Below are 27,877 nucleotides of genomic sequence, written 5' to 3'. Positions count from 1 at the left end.
CCAGAAGTATGAAATTTAGCAAATCTGAAGTATCTCATTCTGGGCCTAATTTACAGTTCATTTGTATCACAAAAGACCCCCCTAAGATTTGTCACACTGGGCATATGCACAACCTATGCCCGTATTTTGAATATTATGCTTGCTTGCACTTACACTTGGAGAGACATTCATTTCATGTGTAAATGTTAGTTCAGTACAGGGTGTAGAGATGCAGGTTAACCACATCCCTTAGAAATTCAATTTTGACGTGCACATCTCTTTTAGGTAAAGAGGTGTACCTTTGTACGTCCCCTAGGCCTGGTGTAAGTTGTCAGACTTGATGATGATGGCAGCATCTTTGAGCTAGAAGTATCTGTACACTAGATTTAAAGTTGCAGGTTGTGAAGATACAGTGTCCTTTAGATCACTCAGACAGACACCATTTAATTAGTACTGAAGGTGTACTTTAACATGTCACAGCAAAACAGCAAGTTTCCAAATATACAATACACAATAGCCAGGGGAGTAACAGTGTCCTGCAGATGGCAGTTCAGTGTCTCTGGATATGTGATGGCAAGATCCTTGGTAGCATCTCTTAATACATGGTACGACCCTTCTGCTGATAAAAACCCGTGTCTCATGACTTGGGATGTCAGTTCACAAAAAGTAGCGTCATCGTCATCAAAGGCACTCCATACTAATGGAACTTAGATTCCAGCTTCGTATACTTAACACACAGGCCCCTGAACTGTTCTGACAAACCACTCCCCCATTTGCATCAGATGTTTTTCACTCAAGCTCTCCAGAGCTTACTTTTCTTCCAAATGTGAGATACAGGGTTCTTCTATTCACCCAGATGCTGAGCAGATTAAATTAAATGGATAGTTTATTTTACACCTTACCCACAGATCAATAATACATTTTAACAGGATATGAGTTTTGCAAACTGACAATCTACCAATAACAGTCCATATAGAGCGAGTCCTTGCATAGCATAGAGTTCCACACAATAGTCCCACACAGAAAATAATAACAGATGGTACCACACAGGATCAGAGTTGCACAAGTCCACACAGGAGACTGAAGATCAATTCCACATAGGAATTGATGAAATTATCCAAACAGGAGGTACAGATGTGATCCATATGGTCCCTCGGCAGAGTATCACCCCTTAGCCAAAGCCAGGGACTAACATGAAGATCTGGCTTGGGTAACCTCCTTTTAAGGTTGAAAAAGAGGGATAGGCTGCGCTTCCTCCAAATATATGAAGCAGCCAAATGCGAACCTGAGAGTGTATGGGGGACCCCTAAACTCCCAACAATGTTAGATACGTATAAAAATAGTCAGGTTCTGGGCGCTTGTAAAGGAAAGATATATCAATTTAATATGGATAGGTCCACAATACGCTCCGGCCGGAACGAGACAGCTTAGATGTGTTAAACAATTAACATGCATCAATTGACACTGCCGAAAACAATGATAATGGTAAAAAACACTACAAACTCAGTGTGATTGCAAATATGGTTAGAGTGCACTTGCAAGCTACTAAAATATGAAATGACAATTGATATGAACCGCAAAAAGAAAATGTAAGGAAATATAATGTCCAGAGTTGTAAAATAAAAATGTTGGTGATGATGAAAAATGCAAGCAAAAATGAAATTGGTAGCCGTTACTCACATGAAGCAGGGATGTCTGGCTGTCTATAATGCAGACAGGCACTTAGTAGCGGTCCCAGAGTCTGTGCTGATGAGGTTAGATATAACGTTGATTTCAATGATAAAAAGCACCCAGCAGAATGCCAATTATTAAAACAAGAATGAGGAAGAAAGTTCTTCTAGTTCCTAAAAGGAAATCCTCTCCTTCTTGTTGAAAGAAAAAATGATCCCGCTCAAATAGCGTGTGCACGCTGCGGGATATCTCCGTGTTGAGATTAAATGTATGGATATCAAAAATGCCTCCAATAATGGACAGGTACCCAGCAGAATATAGGTGGTGATGATCCAAATGTAGTCCTCCTAATCCCCAACGTAGTCTCTCTCTTTCTCATAAAGTTGAGGCTAAACAGGGGAAGCGGTAGTGCCGCTGCGGATGAGCGCATACACGCTACAGGCTGGTCTCCGATGTGGATGTAGTCCTCCTAATCCCCAAACGTAGTCTCTCTCTTTCTCATAAAGTTGAGGCTAAACAGGGGAAGCGGTAGTGCCACTGCGGATGAGCGCATACACGCTACAGGCTGGTCTCCGATGTGGATGTCTGTATATGGTAATGTAAGATGCTAGCATGCTAGTAAGTTGAATAAAACTGAGTTGAGGGACAGTCCCCAACGCGTGTCGCCCGGTGGCAATGGCCAGTGGGCTTCCTCAGGGATAGTAATGTCCAACTGGTCTTCCTAGCCAGTTTTTAAAGAGATCCGGATGTGCCAATCAGCCAAGAGGCAATGGAGTAATTAAGTAATTAGTGAATAAATCTGAGTACTGGTGATTGCACAACAATCCAACAGGCATGATGTTTGTTTGTTTGTTTGTTTTTTTCCATCATGCCTGTTGGATTGTTGTGCAATCACCAGTACTCAGATTTATTCACTAATTACTTAATTACTCCATTGCCTCTTGGCTGTCAGGCTCTAAAATGTCTCAAGTCCAGAGAAGAACAATGGGAAGCAAATAGAGGAAACAATGACAGAGTAAAGCTGGGTACACACTACAGAATTTTTTACCAACTTTTTATGCCGATCGATTTTACATCCGATCGATGGTCCGATCGCTTGGTCCGTGGACTGCATACACACTTGCCTTGTTTTAGACAATAAAGGGAAGAGCAGCTGTCCCTTAGCAACTTTTTACAGCTATGTTGTCGTGAGCAATGACTGTAATTTCGTACTCACTGTTGTGGATCGGTCGGAAACTTATACACACTACACAACGGAAACGAGATTGGAACGAAAATATTTAACGGTAGGACCAACCAAATGAGGTGACAATTGTTCATTTGGGCAGACTTCCGACCATCGTGTCACTACACACACTGACCCAACTTTTGATCGAGCAGTCGTATGTCGGCTGGTTGAGCCGATCATTGGACAAAAACCCTCTAGTGTGTAACCTAACTTAATTGATTCAAGTCTCATCCCCTGTGGAGACGAGATTTAACTCATGACGTGCTTTTTCAGTGAGATGTTGCCTTTCCCTCATGTGGCAGGTAATGAACCACTCAATAACAAACCTCCATAGCATCTAGTCAGTCATTGGGAACAAAACAGAACTGAAATGTAATGGGCCCCATGTCGGCCTAATGAAGGGCATTGTTTCCTCACACATGTATCTTAAGATACATGTAACTTAAACTACAGCTCTAGGAATGTAAGTGTGCAGACACATTTTTATGTTTACACAAAAGCCGCATTTTTGTGATTGACATTAATTCAGCCCCCCTATGTATTTTCATCCTTATTCCTATTTGCCTTTTCTCATAAACTGTTCTCTCATAGAGTTTGCCAAGAAATTTACACATCATAATGTCACCTGGCTCAAAGACTAGTGGTCAAGATGCCGAGGACTCATCAGATTCCATGGGATCTCCTGACGATAAATACTTCTTTGAAAATGGCGAATCAAAGAAGAAGAGAAGGATGAATCTAAAGGGCATTCCACAGGTGTGTTTACTCAACCTTCATATAGTCTTGTAAAATTAAGAATAGTCATGGAAAGTCAGACAGAAGTACAAGACGTTTGTTTATACCTGATTAACCCTGTTAGATGCTACAGAGAAAATGTTTATTTAGTTTTACTTTTAATTTTACTGATAAAAAACGTAAAGGGAAATATTTAAGAAGCAATAATTAATGCAATAAAACAATTTATTGATACATGAAGACACAAAACAAAGGCAAATAAGCAGACACTGAAAATGCGTTAATAACAAAATAAACACTACAACAACAATTAAAATAAGGAAAATGTGGCATAGGCTTATTATATAGATGAAATTGGTGTGTGTAAAGTTTTGCAGAAATCTTATCATAGTTTAAACTAGATTTCTTAGCAAGTGAATACATGTTTTTTTATGCACTATTTAGTATTCACAGACTATGGTAGATAAGCTGTAAATAATGTGGAACAAACTGGTAAACCAGAAAGAATGAACTTCCAGGGCACCTTGCCACATGAGGTGAAATCACATTATGATCCAAATCAATTAGATAACTGTGAGGCATGATAGCAAAAGTAGTAAGAAGATGACTGTTACCAGCTTGTGTGCACAATCATCGTTCGACTGTATTAACAGGCTCTAGTGATGCCAAAATGGTCGGGTCTAACCATGTAGGAAAAGTAAATGCTGAAAAAAACTAAATGCTGCTTTTTGTATAGGCATCAATCATTCCTTGTCCAATTGACATTAATACTGTATTCATCATAAGCCTGGATGAAATTTGAATTTAATTTTAATATCCATGTACCCATGTGTACATAGCCTAAGGAAGCTTTGATAATCCATATTAAAAATTGTATTTTATTGAACTAGAAGATGGTATTTACATTGAATATTTTTAGAAAATCTGAACAAGGTAATCAGACACACAATTTATATAGGATGCCTACAACAGTTTCTCATAATAATTTAGTTGATTAGAAGAGATTTTTATAAAATTATAAGCCTGGGCTAGAGCAGGCAATTGCCATTAATTAATCTTGGCAATGGATGAAATAACTGGACTGAATTTAAACAGGAAACCTCTGAGGCCATAATTTGCCCTTTTGTGTGACTGCATGTTTTTACACCATATAAAAATCCAGAAATAACAGATAGCTATATAAAGCCAAATGTGTATTTTCATAGTACAATGTTTCAAAAACGTCAAACAAATCTCTAAACTGTAGATGTTTGTATGTCTTTGTTTTACAGATTCTAAGAACAAAGTCCCCAATTTCCAATAAGCAAAATGAATTTCAAGGTTAGAATCTAAAACTTTTACATAACCATGTAAGGATTTTGCATACGGCACACCCACGTGTCGCACACACACCTGCTTAGTTGCTTGTTAACACCCACGGGATCTTTTGTGCTGTGTGCACATGCTTGAATCGAAGATACATTACCACCTACAAAAATGTTTTCCTAAGGTGTCCCCTCACTGTGGCTGGAACCCTGGGAAAACCATCTGCAAGAACTGACAATAAATGGCCAATGAGGGGAAGTATGGTGGATAAGACCAATCACAAGCCAGAATCTCTTGATTTAAGCTTGTGATTAGTCGTCTCCTTCAAGTCACTCACCATAGTTTTTAAAATATATTACACAATTTTACATTATTATTTCTGAATGGACCAACTAGGAGGCTAGTGTGAAACTGCCCACAGAGGTAAAAGGCCAGCTGCTCCGTGATTGTGGAAGCTGTCCTCTCAGTATACACCCTGTACAGACAGGAGTATAAAGTGCATATATCCTATTATAGCACTACTAGCAGACATTATATAAAGATAAAGGCAATATATGTCCTGTCTCTTTCATGAAATGAGGGTAAAAATGTTCCAGGCCAAGCATAATTCAAGCTATACTTTGCCATTCCAATGATAAGCTATAATGCAGTAAGAGATATAGCGAAGGACATTATAGTGCCTTGGCATTAAATAATTCCATAACATACTGTACATGTAGGGCTGGCAGAGTATGTTAAGGGGGCTGCTGACGCACATACCAAGTTCTGCCAGCATGCCTGTGTTGTAAAAATATTTTTTCTGATGTGGACGAAGTGTCCCCTTAAGTTCCAAGTCTCTGCTCTAAGCAGAGCAGGTATTGTAACAAGTGAGGGGGAATTGGGGAGCAGAGAATGCGCAGTGACATGCCAAAGGGGCATCACAGCTGCGCCAACTCTGGGCAAGTGGGCACTGGAGATCCCCATATACGTGTGAGAATTAGATTCATGGTACTGTTTTTCTGTTATGGGCGGCCAGGGTAGTAACACATCATTACTGAATCCTTATCTCCCCTCGCACAACATCCTATGAGGGGTTAAATAAAGAGAAATACAATCTTCCTTCCTCTCTATGCTGTCACAGATTGAGCGATTGACAGTGTAATTACAGTCAGCTATAACAGTAGTGTACTTAAATGAGTTGTGCCGTTTCAATGAGACATGCTATAAAGTAGTTGTGAACTTGTGACACTTTACACTAATTAAAATACTTACAAAAGATACATAATACTCAACAAAATAACACTAAGGGCTAGATTTACTAAGCTGCGGGTTTGAAAAAGTGGGGATGTTGCCTATAGCAACCAATCAGATTCTAGCTGTTATTTTGTAGAAAGTACTAAATAAATGAAAGCTAAAATCTGATTGGTTGCTATAGGCAACATCCCCACTTTTTCAAACCCGCAGCTTAGTAAATCTAGCCCTAAGAAGCTTATCAGTGAAAATACAATGTTTGAAGAGACTTGTGTTCCTTCTTTGTGATGATAGCATGCAGACAGCTCATTTGTAACATGAGAGATAAAAAAAACAATAAATAATAATAGGGAAGCGCTGATACAGTAAATTAATATTTATTCCAAAGTTAATTAAAAGCAATATTATAAAAGACTCTATTGATATAAAATATGAAATTATACATATGCCGGTAAACACTTATTTAATCAATCCGGATTGAATATAAATAATAAAAAAATAGAGAATGATATTGAAAAGCGAAATAAAAAAATAAAAAAATTGGATTGGTACCAATAAAAATAAAACTTGGTGTGCCAATTGAATAAAGGAATAATTCCCACAAGCTGATGTAACAAAGATTGATGTTTGTTAGCGTGACAATAATGTCCTTTGAGCCTGTCAATCTTGTATCTGATCACTCCATGCTTATTCATCAGCTTTGAGTCATATAATGATGCTGTATCTTTTATAAAGATTCCCACAATAGAAGCTAAAGTCTCAATGAAACCAATTCCACAGTTACAATAGTTAGGATGACAGATCGCATCCAATATATTGAAGTTCAATAGTAACAGGTGGGACTTATCTTATGAGTGGATCGCACCAACTTCCTTCAGTTAGAATGGCCATTCAATCCAGTAAATGCTGTAAATATCTCTCTCCCCACTAATAATAGCGTTCTCGTGGGTATAAGTGATGCTGGATATGATGTCACTTGACGCGTTTTTCTGTTCCAAGTTAGCAGTTTCATCAGAGGTAAACCGTTAACTTGGAATAGAGAAAAGCATCAGGTGACATCATATCCGGCATATAAAAGACACAGCATCACTATATGACTCAAAGCTTATGAATAAGCATGGAGTGATTTTATACAAGATTGACAGGATCTAAGGACATTATTGTCACGCTAACAAACATCAATCCTTGTTACATCAGCTTGTGGGAATTATTCCTTTATTCAATTGGCACACCAAGTTTTATTTTTATTGGTACCAATCAAATTTTTTCTTTTTTCTTTATTTTTTTACTTTTCAGTATCATTCTTTATTTTTTATTATTTATATTCAATCCAGATTGATTAAGTGTTTACCGTCATATGTATAATTTCATATTTTATATCAATAGAGTCTATTATAATATTGTTTTTAATTAACTTTGGAATAAATATTAATTGATTGTATCACTGCTACCCTATTATTATTATTGTTTATTGTTTTTTTTATTGGCAATTTCAGCAGATTGCCATCATGGGAAGCTGATATTCGTTAATTGCACATATAGGTAGAGGTGTATAGCCCTATAGCGCCTGTGTATTTGTGTATTTGCAGAGATAAAAGTCAGTGAAAGTAAGAATAGGAGTAAAGCTAAGTACACACACACCTGATCATGCCATTCACACAATTAACGACAGTTGGGTCTGATTTTGCATTAGTGTGCACGCTCAAAGGTTTATGTTTTATCGCACCAAAGCACATTGTATCATTTCATTTAATTTTATAAAGTGACTAAAAATCACAAGTGTGTACGCACACACAACAAGCAGTGCAGGCAGATCTCGATAGAGGCACTCACAACAAGCAGTGCAGGCAGATCTCGATAGAGGCACTCACAACAAGCAGTGCAGGCAGATCTCGATAGAGTTTATTGAATCACGGTCTTTTCAGCAGATGGTCATTATCATCAGCTATTTATATAGCACCACTAATTTAGCAGGACTGTACAGAGAACTCGCTCACATAAGTCCCTTTCCCATTGGAGCTTACAGTCTAAAATCGTGTAAGTGTGTATGCATGAATCAGCATGCTGATCGGGACTTTCAGTCATTGGTAAAATCATTCAACATATCGCATTGCGAGAAATTTTCTGTAGTGTGTACCCAGCTTAACAGTGTTCTTTAGTTTTTACCAATCATATTAGACTGTAACAGTAAATATTTAGCAACAAGTGTATAGTGCTTTGAATGATGTGTGATATATGTAACTCTTTATGTAGGGAATATATAAATATAACAACAAAAGTCACATAAGAGCCACATAATTGCTGCAAATATTTTCAGCATGTATTAAATAATTTCTCCTGACCTTACATCGCCCAACATCCATTCAGAATATTCTTTATGTCCAAGGTACTCAGGACCCAATGAGTGCCATTATACCCTCTGCATTGTATTTGAGGAAAATTAGCACAGATTGTATTGTACAGTGAGAGTACTTGAAGCTGCAGTGGTCACTGGTTCAGTGACAAGGGGGGTATGAGGAATAGGTGTAGGGAAAAAGAGATGTAGGGACACAGGAGGCATGAAGGATCAGTGGCGAATAGTTGGGGTTGCCTGGCATCTTTTAATTGGTCTTTCACATTCAGATCAGTACATTTTTACATAACCCTACTTCAAATTTCCAGTTCGACCACTGGATATGCCCTTAGATTTTGATTTCTCTCCTGTGTATCTTGTGCCTCTCTGCACCATCGTTACTGACCTTGGCTAATTTTATTAATTTGTGTCTTCGCTATCTGGGTCCAAACAGTATAATGTGACAAAAATGGAACAGTGCCTTTGAGTTCTCTGTAACTGCAATGATGGTGCAAATGAACCAAGAACTTGCTCAGTGGGGACTGATCTTCATAAAATAATTGTAGATGGATTCTAAATACCATTGGACTCTTAGTAAATATCCTCAATTTGTCTTCTGAAAATTATTTTTAATTAAATTAACGCATAAGCAAAATCCGGTTTTATATAAATAGTAAAGTATGTTTCCAATAGACACATTTATTCAAGAAATGGAAAGAGACTTATTCATAAGAATGTATTTTGAATTTTTTATTTAATTTTTTTTACTACAAAAGTGGCAAAATCTGATTCTCACTGTTTTTGTCTTTTAGATTGTTGGATTTTGTGTATAAGATTAGGGGCCTGATTCATTAAGGCTTGAAAAAGCAACGTAAATTGCATATTTTTTTAAATGCACATAGGGCATATGCATATGTATTCAACAAGGAGCGCATCTGAGGCTACATCTGTTGATGAATACGGGTCTAGGTACACTCTGCTCTAACAGACAACACACTGTAGGATACGTCCAATACATATGTAGACTATTAAGTCCCAAGAGAACGCACACAAAAATTTTTTTTGCCTGTCATTAATAGCAAAACATTTTTTTTTTTTTAAAAAATAACTATTTAAATCCCCCCCCCATAAAATACATTTATTAGGATGTTATTATTGTCTACTGTACATAAAATGCATTTTACAACGGCTCCTGATTGCAAATACATGTTCTAGCATGAATATGCGACCTTCATCACTAGCAATCGGCACTTACACCTGACTTGTAGCTGGTGCAAGTGATACAACTGAAAATCATGCACCTCAAGGATGCCCAAATATTGACTCTAACGTTGTTGTGTGCACTCGAGCTTGGCACTCCGTTACTATACATTGACTATGTGCATGCATCCCCTTTCCACCCCTGAAACCATAGGCTATTGCAGGAGTCCTTTGCACTCAAAGATGAATTGGATGTTACAACATTCACTGGAGTATGGTCCGTTTTGGGCATGCACAGTGCGATTTTACACAAAATATGGCACATATCAGAATTTACGTTCCTTAATGAATCAGGCCCACTATCAGCAGGTCAATAAAAACAATCTTTCATAAGACAAAGCAGAATCATTGTATTATAAAATGCTCCCTTTTTTGTGTCTTAGCAATAACTGTTATTCAAAATCAGCATGGTAAAGAATATCTTTATTGAGGCTGGTATAATGCTTTATTTTAGCTGAATGTTTTTTAAAACAAAACCTAGAAATCATAAATTAACCTTTTTCTGCATTTGCTTTTGTAATTTTTATCCCTCTTTGTGCATTTTGTTAATATATAGCTGCTGAGGATCTGGATAACAGAGCAGAGTACAATAGTGGCCAGATGGATCCAGTCTTTCTTAGGTCTAGTTCATTCAACAACACTGCCATCAACAGTTCTGACATTCCCAAGGTAGTATGTAGAGGATTTAATTACATTTTATATTTATTTTAGTTACTTATATTTTATGTTACTTTTTATTATGCTATTGAAATATATATGTATCCAAATATCAAAATGTACATTCCCTAAAGCTAAATATAATGTATTGTATATTGCCTCCGTTTTAACATTTTGAATTCATCTTTATCTTCTGACCCATTTTAAATAGGTGTCATGTACTTAATTACAATGACATGAATGCCATGCAAAAGATTAATCCAAATAAAAGAAAATTAACCATCAGATAAAATATACTTTAAAGAGGAACTCCACCAAAAAACCTCATATTTAATTTTCTGATGGTTTTGACTACCTTAATCTGAGTGTAGGCCAGACTTGTTGAAAATTCAAATCCCAAGCCCTGGGTAACAAAATAGCAGGAGTGGCATGCTGATCACTGTTTCATCATCTCAGCGCCTTTAATTCTTATTTTATATGTACATGTGTATTACTGGTCAGCATAAATCTCTACATAATTTATAACATATACAGATTATTTATTTTTTGGAACTTGGATGTATGTGTTGGGGCTGTGGTCCTGTTAATGGTTAGAGTGAGTGGCAACAAAGCAAAAGTGGCAGAGGGAGACAAAAACTTAAATCCAAACCTGCCGCAGGTCCAGCATTGCTCTTCTCTCTGTTTCAGTGGCAGGAGTTTCCAAACACTGAGCATTATTGTTGACATAAATGTTCACAGGGTGGAGATGTAAACATCATTGCTTGTGTTTGAAAAGTCCTGCATTAGAAGAGGTCAGAATGGTGCTGGAATGGAGGAAGCTAATTCTGGATCACATTTTATTATAACTCGGTGAACTCCACCCAGAGAAGGGCTGGCAAATTTTAGCCAGGGATGCAAGAGCCGACTCAACAGCCTATTTTAAAGGAAATAAAATGCAGTTGGCCCAGTGACCCAGCCCAAGGTAACCCACTGTGAGACCGAATAGGGGGGCAGGTGCCCCCCTGCCCTCCAGCACAACCAGCTCCTGACTCCACAAATGATGAGCATAATTTATGGTAACAAAAACTGACTATAAAATATCATATTTACACACATTTCATAAGATATAACCAACTCTGCACCTGTAGTATATGCCCCAGGATTATGTCGGACATGCATCATCATCATCATCATCATCATCAACCTTTATTTATATAGTGCCAGCAAATTCCGTAGCGCTTTACAATTGGGAACAAACATTGATAAGACAATACTGGGTAATACATACAGACAGAGAGGTAAGACAACCCCTGCTCGCAAGCTTACAATCTATAGGACAATGGGAGTTAGAAACACAAAGGCATGTGCTACATCATATTGCACAATGGACCAGCTAGAACGCAAAGGTAAAAGTATTGAGTGTGCTGTGTGTGTTGCAATGTTGGTCAGAGGGTTGTTGTCTTGCGTTCGCAGTGTAGAGGATGGTAATAGGGTAATCTAGGGAAATTTAGATGGTGGTTGAGGAATATCATAACCTTGTCTGAAGAGGTGGGTTTTCAGTGAACGCTTGAAGGTTTGAAGAAAAGAGGAAAGTCTTATTGTGCATGGGAGGGAATTCCACAAAGTGGGTGCAGCCCGGAAAAAATCCTGTAACCGAGAATGGGAGGATGTGATGAGAGTGGAGGAGAGACATAGATCTTGTGCAGAATGGAGGTGTCGAGTAGGGAGATATTTCGAGACCAGTGAGGAAATGTATGTCGGTGGAATTTTGTTGATGGCCTTGTATGTTAGTAGAAGAATTTTATATTGGATTCGTTGAAATACAGGCAGCCAATGTAGAGACTGACAGAGTGGCTCAGCAGAGGAATAACGGTTAGTAAGGAAAATCAATCTAGCCGCTGCGTGCAAAATAGATTGTAGGGGTTCAAGTCTGACTTTGGGAAGACCAGTAAGAAGGGAATTGCAATAGTCGATGCGGTAGATGATGAGTGCATGAATTAATGTTTTTGCGGTGTCTTGTGTCAGATATGTGCGTATTCTGGAAATGTTCTTTAGGTGTATGTAACATGATTTAGATATAGAGTTGATGTAGGGAATAAACGACAGTTGGGAATCAAGGATTACACCTAGGCAACAAGCTTGTGGGGTGGGATTTATGGTCATGTTATCAACAGAAATAGAAATGTCAGGCAGGAAGCGTCTGTTTTTGGGTGGGAATATTATTAATTCAGTTTTTGAAAGATTGAGTTTGAGTTTGCGAGAAGACATCCAAGATGAAATGGCAGAAAGACAGTCAGTAAGGCGAGACAACACAGATGGTGAAAGATCAGGAGAGGATAGATAAATTTGTGTATTATCCGCATAGAGATGATACTGAAATCCAAAGGAGCTTATTAGTTTTCCAAGAGAAGCGGTGTAGATAGAGAATATCAGAGGTCCTAGGACTGAGCCTTGTGGTACTCCAACTGATAAAGGAAGCGGAGCAGAGGTGGATCCAGCGAAATTAACACACCCACATACACCCACATACCCATACACACAACCAGGTCATAGGCACAAGAGAAGTTTGTTCAAATTTGTTTTGATACCAAAAAACACATTCACTATTAGGCTTGATAAAATACAGCAGATATAATATTTTTCCTTATGGTTGAATGAAAGTAGCAAAAAATTATTTTTAAAATACACCCACAGAATTCTATAGTATGTGCACAATCAGTTTCAGAGGTGAATTCAAACAATCAGAACTGACTAGCTAATGGTGTCAGTGGACATTATCATCATCAACATGTATTTGCACATGCTGTCTAGCACCCATAATAGATACGGATCCTGACAAGCGTATATACGTATTCTTACTGGTATGTATCACTTGCATTTGCCTGAACACTACTTTACTGTACTCGGCCTGCATTAGTTCACCCCTTCCCTCCCCCGCTCAGCTGCATGCACCTGTATGAATGCTCTTTCTTTATGGACATGCACAGTGCAAATTTGCTTGAATTCTTCTACACAACATGCGCAAGTTTAACTCAGTATCAGGCCCAGTGTATCTATGTTGGCTCAGTCCACATATGTCTCTGAACCAATTGTCACAATTGGTCACAACAGTCGGGGTAGGGGTGCCGTTTCTTGGGGTAAAACGGCTGCACATAACATGTATAAGCCAAATATATCACACCAGTCCAGTGTCCGGCTTCTCACTAATACAGAAGAATTGCCCTCTCTAAAGTCAAGGACCTGGTTTCCTACACATACAAAATAACAGCACTTGCAAAATTGCAGTGTCTCTCTACAAGCATATGACCTGTTCCCCATGTGGTGAGAGACTGAGGAACTCATAACTTGTTATCCGCACCGTACATGTGCAAATCCTGATTATCAGCAGAGTGTCTAATATGTTGAAAGACCCAGAATGGATCTGATTAAAGGAACCCACCCTTCTCTCTCCATTCATACCCCAGGGACCCTTACACTGGCTCTTCCTACAGCTGAATACAACCTTTAGAAAGATCTTTCCTACACACAATCAATCTCCCTGGTGTTTTAAAATACATATGACAGAAATTCAGGACATATAATGTATACCTGCCATTTATCACTTTCCCAGTACATCTGTCACACAATGTAACTAAATGGTACATGGTAATGAAGCATCGTGCTACCACATGCTGCCTTCACAGACCTGGGTTGTCAGTGATAGGAACAGGAACCAGTTGATTTATTGTGAGTTCTTTGTTGAAAATACTCCATAAAATTAACACAATCATTATGTGGGACCTACATATTCTGGCCCTAATGCCACACAGAACAACAATCACCTCAAATCTTCCCAATCGGTTCTCTCATTTGGTTTTTGTCTTTTGGCTCGCTCTTAGAGAGGGTAACCTAGTCTCTGGTATCCAGATCTCACTCCTGCCTAAAAGACTTTTCAAATGGTAGGAACACAGAGAATAGCATGGATTTTATTTTTACGTCCGGTTGCATGCTTTACCCTTGGGCTAACACTGCAAGTCATTAAAACACTAATGGGTAATGGTCCTAAGGTGTAAGCCAGTTGTGCTTAAAGGGGGTAACAAACTGTGTCCTCTTACCAGACCCCACCCCCCATCCATTGTCTTGTTTCACATTAGACCTATTGTTTTTTAACAAAACAATGCAAAAATACATTTAATGATACTGAAGCCTGAAAGAGTAATAATCACTGGTTCAAATATGTTCATTTACAGAATGTATTGAACAATCTGAATCATAAAACACTAACTAATTTTTTTCTAGTATCCATTGAAAAATCGCAGCCATAGTATTATGTCCACTACACCAGAACCCCCTGGAAATGACTCCATCATGCGACGAAGCAAAGAAGATGTGCCTGCATACAGGTCAGATTTCCAGTTCAATGTTTCATTTAAAAATAAATCCACATTTCTTTAAATAATCTACAATAAAGTCATACTTTCCTCTATTTCCTTAATATTTTAACAGTCCTGCTGATGAAGACAATGACAGCATAGAACTAGATGGTAAGCTTTGCAATGTGGGCAATTATATATGATACAATGCACACAATATACTTTCATCTTATAATATACAACAATATTGGCACAATAGTCATGGAGGAATTATAATGAGGATTACTGAAGTCATGTTAAAGAGATATATCTCTAGGAAAAAGATGTATGTCACCAGGCCAAAATTTATGAAAAGACCACATAGAGCTCCAACCTAGGTTCCAGATGTGGAAACACCGGCCATCCCTTTCTTAATCTATACACACTTTTTCTTCTGAATGACCGCTAACGTAAAATAATGATTATTTTAAATTACTGATAGAATATATCTTATACAGATGAGGTATAGTAGAACAAGGACCTATGCATGCAATAGGGACAAGTGGCGGTGGTAAGGGTGAGTGGATGGATAATGGTTGTCAAAAAAACTCTTAAAACCAGGCTGCAATTTATAGAGGCCATTTCAGATTATTATGGGCATCTTTTGAGAAAGCCAGGTGGGTAATCATGTGCTAAGATTTTGCCTCCACTGACGACACCAGATTCCATCATGTGTTTAGTTGCTGCAAAATCAAACCTGTTTCCAGTAATATATATTGTGCCTAATATAGTACTGCTATTTTTATTTTGCAGATGAGTTTCATGATAAATATTCATTTGGAGCCCCATCTATACATTCCTCTTCCTCTTCACACCAGTCAGAAAGTTTGGATAGCTACGACCTCGAACAAGTTAATTCAATTTTTAGAAAGTTGTCTCTGGAAAGGTAACAAAATCATTTACTGGTGATCACGTTATGTCTGTGCAAGCTGTACATTTGTAAGAATAAGAAACTGTATATCTCTTGCCTTCATGAGTAACTGTGTACCTTTGAGATAAGTATTACTTTCTCTTGTATTTAAACTCCAGGAATGATTCTGTTGTTGCAGACCCTTCCGCCCATCTGTGACATCTACTGGACGAATCAGGAGTACCAGTCATCTTATACAACATGCAACGGTGGATGGAGATAATCTCATGATGGAAATCTCATTAATTGGTGGTAATGAAAGAGGCATTTTTATCAGCTATGTTAAGCCGGGTTCAGGAGCAGAGAAAGCTTGTCTGAAAGAGGGATACCAGCTTTTATTGGTGAGTTTCATTTATCTTATTAAAGAAGCTTGCAATCTGAAAAGAATAATGTATGCTACATACATTGGGCTGTTTTAGATATAGGAGCAAATCCACACAAAAATAGGCAGGGTGAACACAGCGTTAGCCTTACCCACATTGGTAATAGACGAGGCCAATGCAAAATGCAATACAATGGTCAGGGCCGACAAGAGGAATTTGGCGCCCCGGTAGAGCAACTTTGTGCCCCTCCCCCCCCTCCACATATAGCAGTGGTGGGGGCTTGGCCAACATGGGCTGAGGCTGTGCCTCTTTACACACTATGGGGGGAATTCAGTTAGCTGCGAAGTGTCTCCGCAAAGTAGATGAGACGCTTGCAGCGGAGATTTTGACATAAAGATTTCTACTGTAATTACCGGCAATGCGTACGGCGCAATGTCCGCTTGCCGCATCGTTGGCAATTGAATTCCCCCCAATTGGGTATTAAAATGGTGTTGCTCTCACCTACCTCTTATTGCAGCTTTCACGGCCTGGTACTGGATTCTTGCATGGATCCTGGAATGTTGGGACCTGTTTGGAAAATGTATAGGTACATGAAATATGTAAAATAACAAGTGAACAAAGTACATAATACATATCACACAGTATATAATTATATAACAAGCAAAGTACGTGTGATAAAAATAATCACATATATCTATATGTTTGCAACTGGTCAGATAATGCACAATTGTAAGTGTATAATAGAAATAGCTGCCTCTAGTGGCTCTGCAACCCCATACAACAATAAATGCACAAAAAAAATTAAGAGGCGCTCAAAAACCCTTAAACATAAATTCAATAATGTTGAGAGAAAATGACATAAAATTTTAAAATCCAGACTAATTTATTTATAAAGTAAACATTTGGGGGACTTTTAATTACTGGTGATGTGGCACGTGGACATTGAAATGCACAGATTGCTGGCAATTACAGAATGAATCTCTACCCCAAGGTGTCTCGTCGACATTCCTGAGACATTCCAGGTGTAGCAAAAATGCTGTACGAATACTTTCAAAAATAGAAATTTTAGTTTAAATTGAATCAATATTTGATGGGACCACCCTTTACCTTAAAAACAGCATCAATTCTTCTAGATACTTCTTCTAGGTACACTTGCACAGTTTTTGAAGGACCTTGTCAGGGATATTTTGTTCCAAACATCTTGGAGAACTAACCACAGATCCTCTGTGGATGTAGGCTTGCTGAAATCCTTCTGTGTCTTCATGTAATCCCAGACTCGATGTTGAGATCAGGGCCATATCATCACTTTCAGGACTCCTTGTTCTTCTTTACACTGAAGATAATTCTTAATGACATTGGCTGTATGTTTGGGGTCATTGTCCTGCTGCAGAATAAAACTTTTGCACAGTATTGTGTATATATATTAATCTGAAATTGATCCAGATTAAGCAACCACCAATCTCCTTCTGGAAGTCCGTACTTTTTTGCAGGGGGTCCTGCACATTCAACCTCCCTCTGTTCCTCCCACGGCACCCTGGGATCTGAATTTGGTACTATCTATGCTGCAGGTACCTCCTTTTGAACCCTTACATTCAGCGGACCTTACATTTCTGACATGGAAGGGGGTGTTCCTGCTGGCCATAGCGTTGGCTAGACGAGTGTCAGAGCTTGGGGCTCTCTCCTGGTCTTCCATGATGACAGGGCAGTGCTTCGGACTGTAACCTCATTTCAACCGAAAGTAGTTTCCGGTATTCACATTAATCAGGAAATAGTGGTTCCAGTGTTCCAAGATGCTTCCGCAGGTTCCACCGTATCTGGCATATGAACTTTATTTTTGTACTAATTGGTTCGAAAAAGGACAGGCTGGCCAGCTTCCAAGCAAACCATTGCTAGATGGCTTACCTTTACAATAAAACAGGTGTATCGTAAGGCTAACCGGACTGTGCCTACTCACATTACGGCACACTCCACAAGGTCTGTGGGGGCTTCTTGGGCTGTGCATAATAGGGCCTCGGCTGATCAGCTATGCCGAGCGGCCACATGTTCCTCGGTCCACACATTCACCAAATTTTATCAGTTCATTGGGTTTGCGTCCTCAGATGCTAGCTTCGGCCATAGCGTGCTACGAGCTGGGCTTCCAGGACGGTCTCTCCCGTAGGGGGATGGCTTTGGAGGTCCTCATGGTAGGAGTGTCCCTCAGATAGGATGAAAGAGAAAAAAGGATTTTTATACTTACGATAAATCCTTTTCTCTGATTCGATATGGGGGACACTGCGTTCCCTTCCTTCTGTTCTTCTGCTGTTTGCTTCTTGGTTGTTCCACTCCCTTTCCTTGATGGCTTTAGAATTACACTGACTAGCTACAGGGGGTTGCAGAGGGGAGGAGTCTGTCAGCAGCCATATTTTAACTAGTTAAGTACCAACTGCACACTCCCCAGCTACAACCCCATAGTAGCAATGTCCCCAAGATGGAATCAGAGAAAGGGATTTATCGTAAGTATAAAAATCCTTTTTATCCACTACAGTCCTTCATTTTAATTGACGGTCGTATTTTGCTAAAAATTTGTCTAACCTTTTCTTAAACATATCTATTGAATCCTCCATCACAACCATCCCTGGCAGTGAATTCCACATCTTAACTGCCCTTACTGTAAAGATATTCCTTTGCTGGTTGGGAAATTTCCTCTCCTCTAAACTTAGGGGGTGACAGTGTGTCATGTGTAAAGTCCTTGGGGTAAAAAGTTCCCATGAAAGTTCTCTGTATTGACCTTAATGTATTTGTACATAGTTGTGGGGAAAGGAGGTGACTGTGGACTATAAAACATATATTTTTTCTAGCCCTCTGGTTCCCCCATATTTGTCAGTCATATTTAAGCTTGTGTATATTCTATTTTGAAAGTAGTTAAAATAACTGCCAGCTTGTATTGTTAGCATGCAGACTAGTCCATTGTTTCAGTCTAGGCAAAAAGGTTTATTGTCCACCAGTCCTGTATGAATATACTTCACACCAGGGGGTCTCCTGTCTTCCTTTAGCTTTGATCTGTGTGCTAGCATAGGTAACAGGTCCTCAGATAGAGCTCTATGTTTAATTACAGAGGAAGGCATTGTGTATTTATCTGTAAGTGTGTCTGGAGTGTGATCTTTCCTGTATAGCCACATAACAATACCTGTTCCTAATTAAATCAGGAGTGATTCATCTGCTATCTCCTGGTCTGTATGTTTACCTGTGAAAAGGTAAACACACAAAAAGGACCAATCAGGCCGGTCCCGGAATTGTTGTTGAGGTCATTTCTGGGCTTAAAAGACACCTATAGAGGACAGCAAATGGGCATTCACTAAAAAGTGATAGCTGAGGTCAGGCTGGTGTTGAGATATATTAATTTATGCCCTTGATAGGAAAGGGACAATCGGTCCCTGGAGTACTGCCGTGCCCTGATCTACCTCTACAGGTCTTGGGGAGCTGTGTGTCTGCCGAAAGCAGAGTGACAGTTACTTAGGGCCACTACGTTTGCTGGTAGTCTTAAAGGAGACAGGCAGCAGTCCCTGAAAGTTGCAATGATACTGTTGAGGTGTTTTTATTATACCCTGTATGTTGTCTATGCCAGACTGTAGTAATATAGGTTTCAAGTTATTATTTAAATATGTTTAATGCTGTTTGTTGCTACCATTTTGTTAAATAAACTTATTTGTGTTATTTCGGATATTTGCCTGGGTGATTTTGAACCTTGGATAGGTAGGCCAGCTGTGCGGCGCAGAAGGTTACGCTAAACCCGGTATTCTCACAATAGTAATCATATCTCCTCTTAGATGCCTTTTTTCTAAAGTAAACATGTCTATACTGGCTAACCTTTTTTCACATAACTTAATGACTTCATACCCTTTATCAATTTTGTCACCCTTCTCTGAACCCTTTCTAGTTCAACAATATCTTTTTAATACAGTGGTGCCCTGAACTGTACTGCATATTCAAGATGAGGTCTTACCAACGATTTACATAGTGGCAAAATTACACTGTTTTCCCTTGCATCTATGCCCCTTTCTATGCATGCCAATACTTTATTTGCCCTTGCAGCTGCTGCTTGACATTGAACACTATTGCTAAGTCTACTGTCTACGAGCACTCCCAAATCCTTGTCCATTATAGATTTCCCTAAATTAATCCCATTTAATTTATAGATTGCGTGCTTGTTTTTGATCCCTAAATGCATAACCTTACATTTATCTATGTTAATCCTTATATTTCATATGGCTGCCCAATCCTTCAGTTTATTTAAGTCCCTCTATAGAGAAGCTACATCTTTTTCTGATTTTATTTCCTTACAGAGTTTAGTATCTGCAAAAATGGAAACTTTACTCTCTAAATCAGCACTAAATCAGGTCATTAATAAATATATTAAAAAGGAGTGGCCCCAGCACAGAACCTCGAGGTACTCCACTTAAAACTTTTGACCAATTAGAAAATGTTCCATTTATCACAACTCTCTGTTCCTATTCTCTAACCGGTTTATGATCCAAATACAAATGTTGTTTCTTAGACCCTGGGCCTCATTTATTAAGGATTTTAACTTAAGAAACTTCTTATTTCAGTCTCCTGGACAAAACCATGTTACAATGCAAGGGGGGCAAATTGTTTTTTACGTTGTATGTGCCGTGGCGCAAACTGGGGTGGAGAAAAAGAGGTAGGGGGGAGGGGTGAGAGAACACAGATAGGGTACCAACAATATACCTATATGCTTTTGTTGAAGCAGTTGATTATAGCTCGTTTTGCTGGTGTTTGTCTATAGCTCTTTTGCCCTGTTTACAGCTCTATTGCAGTGTATATTGCTGTGGAGTGGTACCTTCTGTACATTGGATGTGTTTATAGCTCTTGTTTATAGCACTGCCATTTTTTGCGGGCAGTGGTGTCTATATCTCTTGTTTGTTTTCGTTTATAGCTCAATGTTGGTAGGGAGTTATAAGAGCAAATAGAGCAAAAGTGAAACCAACACACACCCAGAACACATACCATAATATATAACTCAGACCTGGTACTTAGACACATAGCCCCATACAACCAATCCACTACATAAAGAGCTATAAACTACACAAAAACACATACATTCCTTACACCACATCTTCATATCCACACAAAGCACTAATGTAGGAACTCCCTACCAACATTGAGCTATAAATGAAAACAAACAAGAGATATAGACACCACTGCCCGCAACAAATGGCAGTGCTATAAATAAGAGCTATAAACACATCCAATATACAGAAGGTACCACTCCACAGCAATATACACTGCAATAGAGCTGTAAACAGGGCAAAAGAGCTATAGACGAACACCAGCAAAATGAGCTATAATCAACTGCTTCAACAAAAGCATATACGTATATTGTTGGTACCCTATCTGTGTTCTCTCACCCCCTCTCCCCCCTACCTCTTTTTCTCCACCCCAGGTTGCGCCACGGCACATACAATGAGAAAAACAACTACAAAATATCTTACCAGCAGTCCAGGTAAAGATTGTTCCATTGCTTAAGTGATAAATCTGTATAGGGTATAGCCTTAACAAAATATGTGTTCCTTATTGTGAGTGCTTGCAATGTCAGCCATTAAGCAATAAAATAATTAATTAGAAACACCCCCACACCTGTCATCTTACCAAGCATGGTGCAATCACACTCTCCTGCGTCTTTGCATTCTGATTCAAAAGCATAATTGCTTAATTTTTTTACCTGTCCTCCAGGAGATCCCAGAGGGGAGATCCAAAGTGCATGGGGCACAGCAAAGCCATTTGCCTCATCATGCCCCTGTCCCCTGCTGCACAGTTGCGCATTTTGCATAATCGTGCAGCAGGGGGTGGGGCCATGATAATTGAAAAGTATTCTTACCAACCTTATTTTATCTCCCATTCAGGAGATCCTGGAAGGGGGGGTCAGTGGGGAAGACGTGTGTTATGTGCGTATTGTCGCAAACCAATAACGATTGTCGAACCTTGAGTTGTGTTTCCAAAGCACAAAGATTTATTCGCAAATAGTAGAATAAATATGCTCAAGCGAAGTAATAGTAAATACAGCCGTTACTTATCGCAGGCGCTCTGGATCCAGTGCAGTCATTCAATCCTGAAGTCTGGGGACAAGATGTCTGCATGCTGGATCACAAGCTGCTGCTTATATACACAATCAAATACAGTAATACAATGAAGATAGTATAGCTTGCATCTATTGGTCCAGGTCTCAGGAATGTCCAAGGGGTTGTCAATCATTGGCTGGTTCATCCTAAGGAATCCAAAGGAGGGGGTCATCTCTGCAGGGGGTATGCTCTGCTCTTCCCGCCAAGATTCCTTAGTCTTAAGTAGTTCATAATTCCCTATCATTCATAACTTGTGTATGCACTCTGCGATTCCCTCGCAGAGTGAACCAAACAGTAGGATATGTAACAAGGTTCATTATGATACCACTCATGATGTTATTCCTTCAACCCGTTCCGTGTATTTCACTAATATGCATGTAACTATGATATAATATATAAATACTACTATATTTTGACATAATTGACTATGTGTTGCAACGACCATTAATGTGTACTATTTTATAAGTATGCGTGTTTGTGCGAATGTATGGTAAAAGACCAATTACTGTTGCTGCCACGTGTAGTGGATGCGTACGCCCTTTCACGCCGTAGCGTGCCCTTGTTTCGCCGTAGCGTACCGTACGCATCTTTTCAGACAAAGACAACCAAGTTTTGCTAGACTTTAATTGAAATGACTTTATCCAATTTGCTGACTTCGACAGCTACACCCTTTGATAGTGTAATAAACTATCACCCAATCATCGTTTCAAGTTCAGGATTATACAATACTTCTTCACAGACCATGATCTCGATCTCGGTATCTGGTACCACCCTTTCAGTCTCTTTTTCAGTGTTACTCCTATGAGACCGTTTGCCACACTTCAACACAGTAGGAACACATTTGACAACTAAACCAATTGCTAAGATGACACCCAGTATAAGGGGAAGGAACTTACCTACACTAGCAACCATCTCCTGTACCCACTCCCCCAGACCGGAGAACCATTTCACAGGGTTCAACCATGAGAACCAACCCCGCCACCTTTTCCCCGACCTCATATAACGAAGAATTATGGCTCTTTCGAAATTCCCATTTCAGCTGCAGAATTTCATCCATCTTCCGGTCTATAACCTCTTTAGGGTCATTCGTATTATTAGTAATGTACGTGCAACATTTGACACCGAACTGGGTGGCCAGTGTCACACAGTACCCACCAGTAATAGAGGTGAGATAATTTAGTACCAGTCTATGTTGCACCAACTCCTTCTTGTACGCTTGTAGCTCCCTTCCAGTATACCTGAAAGTGTCATCATACATCTCAGTGATATTATCTATTAATTTGGCTAGGTCTTGGATATATTTAAAGTTTAATGTTCCCCGAGCGGTCCTGGTGAGATCTAGAGCAACCATAACTTGGAAACCAGCAGTTTCACTAATCAATTTTGTAGCTATGGGTTCCTCACCAGGAATCATATTTCTCTTGCCACGGTGTTCATACTGTGTGTGTATGTATGGTGGTGATGTAGTTTTGTGAATATCAACCATTTCTTCATGAGTAATAGTCATGATTTCAGGAACCAGTTTAGCTAAGAAACACAAACCCTTGGAACTCGGAGTCACCCAGGAATAAGCTTTCCTCCCACAAACAAAATACACATCATCAGGGAGAACATAAGGAGCAGTATGCCCATGAAATATATCACACAGAGTTTTGATAAAACTACCCATGCCCAGTGTCTCCATTTGTTCTATACACGTGTCGGCATTAATGACATTTTTACATTTATCTGTAGAGACTTTTCCAATGGATACTTTCTTATGTTTGGTTATACGCCCTAATTTGTGACCTCCATCAACATTCCTGTCTAGTGGTGACCTTGTGAGTCTCCCTCTAAAATGAGTGTGACGAGCCATTGTCTGATCTGATAGGTCAGCCTCCCAATTCTCCAGGCGCTTTGCATGAGATATGTTTAGGCACAGCAAAGATCTGCCTATGGAGTATTGTCGAAGCGTCAGACTAGGGGACCTAGTGTTATTGTACCTCCCTTCTATGGGCCTCTCACCCCTCAATTTGAGTATTTCAGATATGTTTAGAGGGAATGGCACTAGTCCTATATTATGCTGCCCTTGAGGCACGTGAGAGCACACCCAACACTCGGTTTGGTTTAGCACCTTACCCACCAGGGAGTGATAATCCTCCAAAGGATGCCCGCCTATATTCAGAGTACTGGGGGACTGGCATCGTTGGATGCATCTCTCTTCAACTAGGGAGTCGCAGAACTTGCAGATACAATACTCATCAGACAATAGCCCCTCACACTGCCTCCGAGTTCCTGAGCTAGCAGACCTTTTCATAACTCCTGGACCAAGTTTGATAATGGGCTGCTCTGAGTATCCTATTAACTTTTCTTCGGCCTCCATTATATCCATATCACTCCTAGAACTCTCCTCCGTCCTCCATCCTCCTTCACAAAAAAAGAATGTCCTAGAAAGAGTAAAAACAAGGAAAATCCTGGAACAAAAGAAAAACAAAAACCGCCACTCCATCGCTGGAAAGATAATTCTGAGGCAACATCTCTGGTTCAGGTGTCTCGACTGCAGGCTTTAGGTCTCCCGGAACAGGCTCACAAGTGACAGCTCTATGTCGTCGTTCTTAGTTGTATCTTGAACTTTCTCCGGATTATGGACTCTCCTGCAGTGGGTGGAATGGACCCAAGTGTCTCTCTCTGCAACCTTTAGTGATGTAGTACTGGTCAGCAGCACTTGGTACGGGCCTTCCCAACGGTCTGTTAAACAACCTGAACGTAAGAAATTGCGGATCATAACATAGTCTCCAGGTTCAACATCATGACAGTTCGTTTCTGGCATACCAGGTGACAGCATTTTTAGTTTTTGTTGTTGTTTTAGCTGTCTACTCATTCTTATAAGATATTGTACAGTCACTTCATTATTACACTTCAAGTCGTCTTGTGGACTCACGATCAAATGAGGTTGTCGTCCGAACAGTATCTCAAAGGGGGACAGATTAAGAGGAGGTCTAGGAGTGGTTCGAATGCTATGGAGGACCAACGGCAAAGCCTCAGGCCATGCCAACCCAATTTCAGCCATTATCTTACCCAGCTTGTTCTTTATAGTACCTTTTACTCTCTCCACCTTACCACTGGCTTGTGGTCGGTAAGGGGTGTGAAGTCTGCTACTGATTTCCATGAGTTTACACATATTTTGGAAGATATCACCAGTAAAATGGGTACCCCTATCACTTTCAATAATTCTAGGGATACCGAACCTACACACAAAGTCTTGTACAATTTTCTTTGCAGTGAACACAGCAGTATTAGTGGCTGCCGGATATGCTTCTACCCAACCGGAAAACACATCAATACATACTAACACATACTTTAGATTCCTGCACGGTGGTAATTGGATATAGTCAATTTGTATTACCTGGAAAGGTCCGTCTGTAGGAGGGATGTGGGATGGCTCAGTTGGAATAGTTTTCCCAACATTTTTCCTCAAACAAGTAAGACATGACATTGCTTTCTTACCAGCCTGAGAGGAAAATCCGGGAGCACACCAGTATGCTCTCACCAGTTTGCGCATACCTTCTTTACCCAGGTGAGTCAGGCCGTGTGCTGCTTCAGCCAGGCTTGGATCGTATGTTCGGGGAGCTACAGGCTTACCTTGTCCATCCCTCCAGAGTCCTGAGGACTCTTGACCACATCCCTTCGCCTTCCACACCGCCTTTTCCTGCAGGGAACACAAATCTTGCATTTCAATTAATTTCTGCATGTCTAATGTCTGAAAAACCATCATAGTCTCGGTCGATACAGTCATAGGTTGCCCTGCTGCCCATTTAGCAGCTTCGTCTGCCCTGTTGTTGCCCAATGACACTGGGTCTTCTTCAAAGGTATGGGCTTTGCACTTTATGACGTCTACTGTTCTGGGTAACTGTATCGCTGTCAGAAGTCCTTTTATGTGTTGTGAGTGTGCCACTGGTGTACCTGCTGCTGTCGTAAAGTTTCTAAGACGTCAAAGGGCCCCAAAATCGTGCACTACCCCGAAGGCGTACCTAGAGTCAGTATATATATTGGCTGATTTACCCTCTGCCAATTCACACGCTCTCCTTAGTGCTACTAGTTCCGCCACCTGGGCTGAGTGAGGTGGACCAAGGGGTTCAGCTTCTACCACATCCTGATCGTCTACAACAGCGTAACCAGTATATAGCTCTCCTGTCTCTGTCTGTCTATGGCAACTTCCGTCTGTATAAAACGTAAAATCTACATTTTCTAAGGGGGTGTAACGTATGTCGGGCCTTGCAGTAAAGGTCTGATTCAGGTGTTCCATACAGTCATGCGTGTCAGTATTCTTGCCTAACTCATCATCAACCAGGGTCTCCTCACCTCCCACCCTTTGTGTCTCTAGAGACACATACGGAAGGTATGTAGCTGGATTTAAGGTGCTACATCGTTTGATGGTGATGTTTGAGGGTGCCATCAGAGCTAGTTCCCACTTTGTGAATCTAGCTGAAGAAACATGTCTGGTTTGGGCTGAATTTAACAGAGCTGATACAGCATGGGGTGTATAGATAGTTGAATTATGTCCTAATACTACGTCCTCGCTCTTACTCACCAGAAGAGCCGTTGCTGCTACACTTCTGAGACATGTTGGGAGTGATCTTGCCACATTGTCTAATTGTGCACTGTAGTATGCTACCGGTCTGCTAGCGTCACCATGTTTCTGTGCGAGGACACCTGCTGCACAACCATCAGCTTCTGTACAAAATAGCTCAAAAGGCTTTTCATAATCAGGTATTCCCAATGCAGGTGCTCTAGTCAGACTATCTTTAAGATTAAAGAATGCTTGCTCTGACTCTTCTGTGTGTACAACACGTTCTGGTTTTGAGGAAGAGACTAGCTCCTGCAATGGTAATGCCAGAATAGAAAAACCTGGGATCCAGGATCTGCAGTATCCACACATCCCTAAGAAAGTACGAATCTGCTTCTGGCTCTGTGGCAGAGTCATGTGTTGTATGGCCTCAATTCTGTCGGTTGTCAGGTGTCTTAGCCCCTTAGTGAGGCAGTGTCCTAAGTATTTGACCTTAGTCTGACATGGCTGTAATTTATCCTTTGCCACCTTGTGCCCTGTTTGTGAAAGATGAAGCAACAACAATTTAGTATCATGTAAACATGACATAAAAGAATCAGAACACAACAACAAATCGTCCACATATTGAATTAGAACAGACCCATTGTGGGGTTGAAAGGATTGCAAACAGTCATGTAAGGCTTGGGAGAAAATACTAGGGCTGTCAATGAACCCCTGGGGTAGTCTGGTCCATGTGTATTGCACTCCCCTGTAGGAGAATGCAAAAAGGTATTGGCAGTCAGGGTGAAGAGGGACTGAGAAGAAAGCAGAACATAGATCAATGACAGTAAAATGACTGGCAGACGGTGGAATCTGCATGAGGATGACAGCTGGATTCGGCACTACGGGGAATTGGCTCTCAACAACTTTATTAATTCCCCTTAAGTCCTGGACTAATCTATAGCCCCTCCCCCCATTCTTCTTCACAGGGAAAATGGGACTATTTGCTGTACTGGCTGTACGAATTAAAATCCCTTGTTGTAACAGCCTCTCAATAACAGTATATACCCCTAGTTCCACCTCCGGTTTTAATGGATACTGTGGGATTTTTGGAGCTATCCTACCACTTTTTAGATTGACCATGACAGGGGCTACGTTTGCCATCAGTCCAGTGTCCTGTCCATCTTTGGTCCATAGGGAACCTGGTATTTCCAGCAACATCCCCTTTACTTGAGA

The 27,877-nt window shown here is 40.0% G+C and overlaps 1 protein-coding gene across 2 annotated transcripts in view; it reads left to right on the top strand.

Moving 5' to 3' along the window:
• The window catches only part of CARD11 (caspase recruitment domain family member 11), a 119,525-nt gene that overhangs the window by 62,085 nt on the left and 29,563 nt on the right, over positions 1 to 27,877 (top strand). For both annotated transcript variants that reach the window (XM_075179899.1, XM_075179898.1), the window contains exons 9-15: positions 3,470 to 3,634; positions 4,885 to 4,933; positions 10,297 to 10,409; positions 14,655 to 14,758; positions 14,862 to 14,899; positions 15,521 to 15,653; positions 15,817 to 16,018. In XM_075179899.1, the coding sequence (XP_075036000.1) occupies positions 3,470 to 3,634; positions 4,885 to 4,933; positions 10,297 to 10,409; positions 14,655 to 14,758; positions 14,862 to 14,899; positions 15,521 to 15,653; positions 15,817 to 16,018 (804 nt within the window). The remainder of the gene's footprint in view (positions 1 to 3,469; positions 3,635 to 4,884; positions 4,934 to 10,296; positions 10,410 to 14,654; positions 14,759 to 14,861; positions 14,900 to 15,520; positions 15,654 to 15,816; positions 16,019 to 27,877) is intronic.

The sequence above is a fragment of the Mixophyes fleayi genome, chromosome 7 (assembly GCF_038048845.1).
Source record: "Mixophyes fleayi isolate aMixFle1 chromosome 7, aMixFle1.hap1, whole genome shotgun sequence".
NCBI classification, from domain to species: Eukaryota; Metazoa; Chordata; class Amphibia; order Anura; family Limnodynastidae; genus Mixophyes; species Mixophyes fleayi.
Note: the sequence above shows the minus strand (reverse complement) of the source record. Positions and strands in the feature narration are given on the sequence as shown.